The sequence below is a fragment of the Oryzias latipes genome, chromosome 24 (assembly GCF_053564925.1).
Source record: "Oryzias latipes strain Hd-rR chromosome 24, Olatipes_Hd-rR_3.1".
NCBI classification, from domain to species: domain Eukaryota; kingdom Metazoa; phylum Chordata; class Actinopteri; order Beloniformes; family Adrianichthyidae; genus Oryzias; species Oryzias latipes.
Window position 1 is genome coordinate 11186675 of NC_136260.1, and position 9099 is coordinate 11195773.

At 36.9% G+C, this 9099-nt stretch overlaps 1 protein-coding gene across 2 annotated transcripts; it reads left to right on the forward strand.

Moving 5' to 3' along the window:
• The first annotated feature begins 760 nt into the window (after positions 1-760).
• Positions 761-8383, forward strand: blk (BLK proto-oncogene, Src family tyrosine kinase). 2 transcript variants are annotated; one of them, XM_020714546.3, is made up of 14 exons: positions 761-898; positions 1629-1723; positions 1832-1962; positions 2056-2086; positions 2682-2769; positions 2852-2950; positions 3047-3150; positions 3222-3371; positions 3674-3826; positions 3904-4083; positions 5444-5520; positions 6122-6272; positions 7372-7503; positions 7610-8383. In XM_020714546.3, exons 3-14 carry the CDS (start codon positions 1867-1869, stop codon positions 7810-7812), a joined length of 1464 nt encoding a protein of 487 aa, XP_020570205.1. In that variant the 5' UTR covers positions 761-898; positions 1629-1723; positions 1832-1866; the 3' UTR covers positions 7813-8383. The 2 variants fall into 2 exon arrangements, with proteins under 2 accessions (XP_020570205.1, XP_078798545.1); XM_078942419.1 differs by lacking the exon at positions 761-898 and having other exon boundaries at positions 1618-1723.
• Positions 8384-9099: the final 716 nt, after the last annotated feature.

Sequence of the window (9099 nt, forward strand, 5' to 3'; positions counted from 1 at the left end):
TGGATTTCTTTTCCAAACATCTTACTTTAAAAGTTTTTTTTCCACCTTTTTGGGACATTTTGAGACATTGTAATGTTTGTTTTTGTCTATCTTCTCTGTTTTTTTAGGTAAAACATTTCTTTTTGCATTTTAAGCCTTTTGAAATTAAATAAAAGAAGAAAACTTTTAAATAAAATCCAGATAAGGACATAATCTCCCACTATGAAGATATGTGTTCTAAATAGACTGTGTTGTTTCAGCTGTTTGCAGTCCCTCTAGTGGCAGAAGTGCGGCACTGCAGCCATGGCCGTTTAACTGAGCTGAGAAGATGTTTTGTTGAGATAAACATAACAGAGCACTTCAGGAACTGAGAAGTATGTCATGGAAACCATGTTCTCTTAAAGAACCACCCCTACACTACATCAAACCCAATTTAGTTAGTTGGTACAACCTACACAAAATCATGTACAGAAAATATATTTTTGTAAAAAATAAAACTTTTACAACTGTGTTCCACAATGAATTTTGGAACACAGTTGTAAAAAGTAAAACTTTTACAACTGTGTTCCACAATGAATTTTTACAGTTGGCATGACTGTAATGTCTCACTTTACAGGATAAATGTTAAATGTAATCAGCTGATTCTCGTTCTGTTGTTCTGTCTGATGGCGTGACATGAAGGGGCAGGGAAGCAAACGTCAGACGACTAACCGCACCAATTTTCAGTTCGTTCAGTGCGCTGCAGTCCCTGAAGGGAGGCCTGGTCTTTATATGTGTGTGTGTGTGTTGGGGGGGAGACTACACTGAGAGAGAAACCTTCCAGGCCAGAATGAAAGTGGCACGCTGACAGACACTTTGGCTTTACGAAGAAACATTTTGTATAATGCCTTAATCTGAACAAGTCTAGGAAAAGCTCAAGGTAACAACCTGTTTTAATGCTTCAATTCCAGAGAAATCATTCTTTAAATCAATAATTATTGAACCAATTCTTATTTTTTTTATTTGACAAAATTGAGTTATAGCATTTGACAGATTTTTGGTTGAACTTAAGATAAAGGGTTAGATTGATTAGCAATTAGTATTGGCTTCAACAGCAATTAACTTTTTGTACTAAAAATGACATTTAATATGTATTTAATTTTCCAAATAAAGGCACAAAAGCGTCACAAAAAGCAACATTTGTAATATTGTAATTCATAATGATGTATTAAGAAAGCGTCCAATCAGGGGATAAATCGGATCTAATTTTATTCACTTAGGTTTGGTCCGGCTTTATCGCTTATGCAGATTGTACCTGAAAAGTAATTTAAAATTGTCTTACTTTAAAACAATCATACAATGATGTGACAAATAGTTAAGACATATTTTTTGCATAATATTGTCATTTAATAAAAATAGTTTGGTTTTCTTGGATTGTGTGATAAATTCACTCAGGCATAAACTCCTGGAAATGCTTGCGCTGGGCTTTTTTTCATGCAAATACGGAGAATTAGTTTCATAATCAGTTATTTTTAGTTTTATTTCCTTCTTCTTTTCTATCTAGGCCAAGTTTATCAAGAAAATTCTTCTATATATTGTTGTATACACATTTTCAACCTTCAATTTTCAGGATCAGCTCATGTTTTGAATGTATTTGATTATTATTTAAGTTTCGAGAATGAAGATAAAGGAGAGAGACGGCTCCGGGAGGGGTGATAACTGAAAACGAGCCCAAAAAAAAGGGGGAGAGTTCATCTGTTACTAGGTAAGAAGGCAAGAAATCCTCAAAATGTTGGTTACAAATAAGGTTAATTCATATAGAATAGTTGTATTAAATTACTGAATGTGTCTTGGAATCTGACATATTTCACAGTAAATGTGGCTGATTGCTGCTGAGGTACACCCAGGATGGGCTGCGCTTGCAGTGGCCAGAAACAAGCAAAAAATAGCGGTTTCTACAAAATAAAGCCTAATACTCAGTTTACACATTCACCAAACAATACAGTAAGTACTAAATTACAACGTTTTTTTATTTAGAAAGAAGAAGTTCTCACTAAGGTGACTCTGCACTGACAAAAACGCCCTTGTGCCTTTTAGGCTCAAAGAGGAAATACTTCTTTAGATAACGGTAATACCTAAACCCTTCTTTTTATCATTTTCTTGTCCAAAAGTTAAGCAAACAGACGCTAAGACCCTCATGGGATGATCAGATTTGATTGTAACATGGAATTTGTTAAATTTGTATTTGAGGCTGAACTTTTGCTATTATTTATTCCTAATTAGGGAAAACTGATGAGGAAGAGTGAAAGGAAAGACAGGTGGAGAGCACTAGAAGGGGAAAAGATGAGGGTAACATGGCAGGTGGAGGGTTGGCATGTCACGCAGAGACCCTTTCTGCGCCAAAGAAACAGGCCAATGTTTCTGTTTTTTACCAAACAATAAATACTTGCAGAAAGATGAGGCAAATTTTAGCGATTTGAATCTCAGTTGAATTTCCTCTCTTCTCTTCTGGGGCTCAGATAAGACTGTAAACACTAGAGAGTCGTTAGAACATTACAGCAGTATTTAAACAGGATGCAGTGTAAATGTAAAGCTGCTTAGACATAAACATGGAAAAGGTTTATAGGGGAATAAAAACTAAAACTAAATGAAATTGTGAAAAGTGCACAAGAAGAAACTGCAAATTCATCAGAATAATTTGATGTTCTGCGTCATTTTTGCAGATGTGTTTGTGGCCCAACATGATTTCAAAGCCACAAATGGAAGCGATCTGTCCTTCAAAAAGGGAGACAAACTCAAAATTTTGCACGAGTAGGTACACCACTGGTCTTCACAGAGATTTTGCTGCATCAGAGATTTAGCTCAGAGTCAAAAAGAAGCATCTTGTTTGCAGGAGAGGAGAATGGTGCCTGGCTAAGTCAATCAGCACTGGGGACGAGGGCTACATCCCATCCAACTATGTTGCTAGGGCTGACTCGCTGGAGGTGGAGAAGTAAGAATTGAACAATAAAACTCCATGTCAGAGCGGTAATACATTCTGATCCGGTCTAAATAAAGATGGTTGTTTTGTTTATTTTCCCCCTGACAGGTGGTTTTTCAAGGATGTCAGTAGGAGGGAGACAGAACGATTGCTATTAGCTCCTGGAAATAAACCAGGCACCTTTTTAATTCGGGAGAGTGAGACTTCTAAAGGTGAGTCAGAATTCCACTGGTTTAAAAAATAAAATGACACCTACACCTAACGTCTGTGTGTTCACCTTAAGGGTCCTATTCACTGTCCATCCGAGATCACGATCAACAACAAGGAGACGTGGTAAAACACTACAAAATCCGCTGTCTCGACAAAGGTGGTTTTTACATCTCCCCCTCCACAACCTTTTCATCGCTTTCCGAACTGGTCAAATACTACAGCCGTGAGTATAAAGTTAGCGCAAAGTTACTGCTAAAGTCTGCTCTGGCACCCCATTTTTTTGACACACATGTAAAATTTCGATTGAAAACAGAAGACAGACCCTTTTGATCCTTTTTGCATTTCCTGTGTTAGAGAAATGATAGTTTTTTCCTCATGTGATCAAACCACACTATGAGCCGAAATCTAGTAGACGCCATCAAATTCTAAAAGAGAAGTACAAATCAAAACTGCTTATTGTTTCGTTTTTGGAGACTGTGAGAAAAATTATATTTTCATTACTTTAAATGCCATTTCTGTGTGCAGGCACAGCAGACGGGTTATGCGAGAGATTAAATAGTCCTTGTAAACCAAAGGACCCTCAGGAGCCTTGGGCACATGATGAATGGGAGATTCCCCGTGACACATTAAAGATGACAAAGAAACTGGGTGCTGGGCAGTTTGGAGAAGTTTGGATGGGTAAGTTATGTAACATCTAGTGACTGGAATGGCTCCAAGCCAAGACAAAGACAGGAACGCCAGATTGTTTTTTGCAGGGTACTACAAGAACACCCAAAAGGTTGCAATCAAGACTTTAAAGGAGGGGACGATGGAGCCCGAAGCTTTTCTGCAGGAAGCCAACCTGATGAAGCAACTGCAGCACGACCGGCTGGTACGACTCCACGCCGTGGTCACCAAGGAGCCCATCCTCATCGTCACTGAGTACATGGTGAATGGTAAGCTCAACATCAAGGGAGATTTCTAACTTCCTCTTTAGAACAGAAATGTGAGATTCTTAGAAGATGTAATGGATGTGGCCTGTAGTCATCTTTTTAAAATCAAAGGTGAAAGTGAGGCCCCCTGCTTTGGTGTGGTTAGTTTGGTCATCAGTGGTTTAAAAACAGGTTTAGAGTCAAGGGTTTGGGTTATGGGAGGGGGTCTGCAACCTTCAACACTTAAAGAGTCATTCAGGTGAACCGGTAATTCTCACAAGCTACAACCCGATTTGAGCCCCAAAGTCCCACTTCACTTTTTAGAAAAACAAGACACTGATTTGCATTTATTTTAATTGTCACTATTTATATATAAAATATATATGAAATGTCTTTTTGAGCAAATAAGAAAGACCTAAAGATATTTTTTTCCAAATTATGAAATAGTTTATAATAGTTTATCTTTCAAAATTAAAGGTACCCAGTACCACATTGGATCATCTCAATGCAGCAAATGTAATAGTTGGTAGTGTGATAAAAAATAAATAAATAAAATATACTCTGTTTATTTTACTGTTGTTGCTGCCTGTTGCTGTCCTTAAAATCCTGTACTCCTTAAGTATGAATTCTGACCTCAAACTGATTTTCTGTGGTACACGGGGCTAAAAAATCTGTCAAAAGGTTAGACTTTAGAAAACTACAAAGCTGCTCTGCTTGATTGACTGTTGGAGTATTATGGGTAACGTAGTTAGGAGTCTTGAAGAGTGACCCATGGTGTGCTTCAACTGTTTGTGAATGAGTGGAAAAAAGTTTCCCTTATCTCAAAAATATGTTACTGTATAATCTGAAAAATATGTCAGTTTTAGAAATGTATCTAAAAAACCTTTTGTTAAACAAAACCTAGTGGTTAAACTTACCCCTTCATGCCGTATGTCACCATTTTACAACATTCTTAAGACTTCTTTGTTGCTAAGTGAGAACTTTTCCAATGAACTATACCGTCTTTTAGTATAATGTAATGTATTTCAGAAATAAGAAAGCCTCTGTGACAAGCAATGGAACATCTAAGAAGTTATTTTAAATATATAACTGCTGTGGAAGCATCCTGTGTTAATGAAACCTAATATATTTTAATTTTGTTGCAAAATTTTTAGCTTTTTCTTCATACTTCAAACTTCATAAATGTGTGAGATTCTTGTTTTCTTGATGTCTCGTTTAAGATTAGAACAAAACATAAAAGACGTTTGATTTCACATTTTCAAATCCTGTTGTGTAATGGAAATGTCAGGATCATGACGCTCACCAAACGCCTCAGTCCCATGATGTTTCAAAAACTGTCATTCATTTTTTGTCACACACAGATGGTCTGTTCTGTCATTTGCAGGATCCCTTCTTGACTTTCTGAAATCAGATGAGGGGGGAAAGCTCAAGATGAACAAACTGATTGACATGTCAGCGCAGGTTGGAAACCTTGTATCCCATTGCAGAGAAATTTTGTATTTTTAGCTTGTTTTAGAGCACGATTTTTTATGTTAATTTTTTTTTGCTTTAACTTGGTGATTTTTGACTTATTGTGCTCTCCATTTAGCTTTTGGACCATTATTCTCAGTCTAAAAACATTGTCCTCGACTCAGACCACAAATCTATTTTTACCTATTGTCTGCTCTATGGTAACACTTTTAAAAGTGTAGTTTTTTCTTCAGCTCCTATCATAAATGGAAACATGTCAGCAGTAGCTGTGTGGCTTCTGTGGTGAAGCATCTGCACATGTGGCTTCAAAGCCTCCGCCTACGTCAATTATTAACATCCGGACAGGAAGTCATGCTTTTTTTTTTTTTTCCATCCACACTGAGCTCCCTCACAACCTTACAGCCCCCCTTTAGAAAACCTTTCACTGAGCTTATGGTTGCTGCTTCCTGTTGAACCCTGTCACGTAGAGACACGGGTTTGCATGTTCTTCTGCAAATGCTTGTCCATGCTGACTCATATTGTGTGAAACATAATGTGAATGCAATAAACTCTAACTTGATCTGGTACCTCTTTTTGCCTTTTATTTTGGCAGATAGCTGAGGGCATGGCGTACATTGAAAAGAAGAACTACATCCACCGTGACCTGCGCGCCGCTAACATTCTGGTCAGTGAGACTTTGCACTGCAAGATAGCAGACTTTGGCCTGGCCAGAATCATCGAGACTGAATACACCGCTCAAGAAGGTGAAGTCTGCTACTTGTTTTCACCAGTCAACAAAAGTGCAATTTGATCTTTAAATTCATATATAAAATATTTTTAATGGGATAATAATGAAATATATTTGTTGCAAATCTTTCACACTGATGCAGAAATAAACTGTCTCTGACTGAAGTTATATTCCTGTCAGCGGTCTAGAAAAAAACGTCCTCTTTAGTTTGAACTGTTCTTACATTTCTGCTCAAATGAACATCACAGACATATGAACTTTACTTTTAACTCCTGTTTCTATCTCTGTCTGCTGTTAGGTTCAAGCACAGAAAGAGGTGCAGCCTATAACACCTATAAACACAGCTTCTCCAAATCATGCATACTTGTTACAAAGCCTCACAGGGTGTTAGAGAGACGCTGAGCTATTTTTGGCCATAACATTTCTTTTATATCATATCTGTGACTTAAACAATGTTGAGATGACTTTTAAATCATGTCTTCAATGAACATTTCAGTTAGATCCACCGAGTACATTCTGTTAAAGCCTTATTAGGATTTCCTTGATGATTTGTAGTCTGTTCCATTTATAAAATAAACAAAAAATATGTTCTTTTTCCATTTTGTAATAGCTTAACTTTTAATAAAATCAATTGATAAATTTAAATCAATGCTAGGAGATCGAAATAATTTTTTTTTCTTAATAGTAAAATTTTCTACTTTTTTATAAGATTTTTTTTCTACAAATCTTTATTTGTAAAAATATTTGCCCCGGTTAAGTTTAAATTAAAGCCGTTCAAATGAAGTTGGTTTCCGATCACTCTGACTTTTAGAGTGATCTTTTTAGAGAGGCCCTTGTTCAAATCCCATGTGAAGTTTGCATGTTTTCTGTGCACCCTAGCTTCCTCCCACAGTTCTAAAACATACTTCCTGGGTCCACGTTGACAATTCAAACAAGATGTGGCTCTCGGTTGACTTAACTGGTAAAAAAAAAAAAAAGTCAGTCTAAAAAAAAAAAGTTAAAAACTGAGTTGACATTTTCTCTAAATCAAAATGTACTCTTTTGAGTTAAGGGAAATAGAAACTTGTGAATCTAAATAAAATCTTTTCAGCAATTTGTCTTACTTTTTTCCAAAGGTGCAAAATTTCCCATCAAATGGACAGCCCCGGAAGCCATCAATTTTGGGACATTCACAATTAAGTCAGATGTCTGGTCTTTTGGAATTCTCTTGACTGAAATAGTCACATATGGGAGAATTCCCTATCCAGGTGCAGTATTTAAGATATCCTCCAAATTGATCAGAATTTGCTTTATTGTTTGATTGGGTGCTGGTTAAACTTCTACTTATTGCTGTGATCTGTGTTTTCGTTTCAGGCATGACCAACCCGGAGGTGGTCAGGTGCCTGGACCAGTCGTACCGGATGCCACGGCCGGATGATTGCCCTGTGGAACTCTATGATATCATGATGATGTGCTGGAGGCAAAGGCCTGAAGAACGGCCAACTTTTGACTTTTTGCAGAACACTCTCAATGACTTCTTCATCGCCACGGAGGGACAGTATGAGATGCAGCCGTAGCCTGTGAAGAAAACAAGGAGAGTTTTTAGTCTAACAAGTAAAGGAAAAAGACATTTCTTCTTTAAAATGAGTCAGACTCAAATGAGTAAAGGAACTCACAAACATCATTGTTGAAATGGATACAAATTATTTTTCAAATGGATATTTTTTCAGCTTTTTTTCCTCTGAATGAACGTAAAAGTTGCTCAAAGCGTCTTCAAGCCCAAATCGGATCTAGGATGAGAAAAGTTTCATCAGAAACGCCACATTATTTTTGTGACGCAGAGTTTCTTTCAGCTTTTGATGTCCTGATTAAGGAACATAGCTGCACACAGCCAGGAGGGACCCCAAGATTGATTTACAAGCTTTAAAAGGACCACTGAAATGCAAAAAGTCGCCATGTAAACTGCCATGGATTACTTACTGCACAGGTAAGGTCATACAGAAACAAATGGCCTCAGGTTAGAAATACAATATTTTGCCCTTAAACGCTTCATTTCTTTTGTAAAAACCTGGAAGAGTTGTAAAACTGGTATTGTTCTTCTTTTTCTGCAAAAATCCTTTTTTTAAATAAATGTTTTTATTTATCTTATTGAGAACTTTTACTTTGTCCTCTGTTTGCTGCTGTAAATTTATATCTGCACACAAAATTCTCCTAACATGAACGTATTTTTCAAATGAGCTGGAAAAAATGTAAAAAGCTTCAACAACTTTAAATAGTTTTTAAAGGGAAAGTAATTTATAATCCCTTAAAAAATACTCAAAGGGCAATGAGAGAGCTTTGCAAGCACAGAATGTCTTTAAAAAAAAAGGGATTCAGTCCGTCAGAGCAAAGTATTGACTCATTTCTTAATAATGTAAACCTACCCAGGTTAAATGAGGATCAAATAACAAACTTAGACTCTCCGTTCTCGTTGTCTGAACTTCATGAAGCTCTGTTACTTATGCCTAATGGTAAAGCACCAGGGCCTGACGGCTTTCCTGCTGAGTTTTATAAAGAATTCTGGGAACAGCTGGCACCAACGTTTTATGAAACGGTCACATCTATCAATGAAAGCCAATCAATGCCACCTAACATGAACTCAGCCAACATAATTCTTCTTCTAAAACCAGACAAAGATCCCAATAGTCCTTCAAGCTACCGCCCTATTTCTCTAATCAATGCAGACGTAAAAATTATCTGCAAAGCACTAGCACAGAGAATAGAAAAAATCACTCCTCACATAATTGACTTCGACCAAACTGGATTTATCAAAGGCAGACACTCGGATGACAATCTCCGAAGACTTGTTAATATAATAGATTTTG

Excerpts from the sequence above, each read along its gene's own strand:
- blk (XM_020714546.3), top strand. The coding sequence starts at position 1,867 with ATGGGCTGCGCTTGCAGTGGCCAGAAACAAGCAAAAAATAGCGGTTTC. Across the intron at positions 4,084-5,443 it reads CACTGAGTACATGGTGAATG|GATCCCTTCTTGACTTTCTG; the intron begins GTAAGCTCAACA and ends TGTCATTTGCAG. Across the intron at positions 5,521-6,121 it reads TGATTGACATGTCAGCGCAG|ATAGCTGAGGGCATGGCGTA; the intron begins GTTGGAAACCTT and ends TTATTTTGGCAG.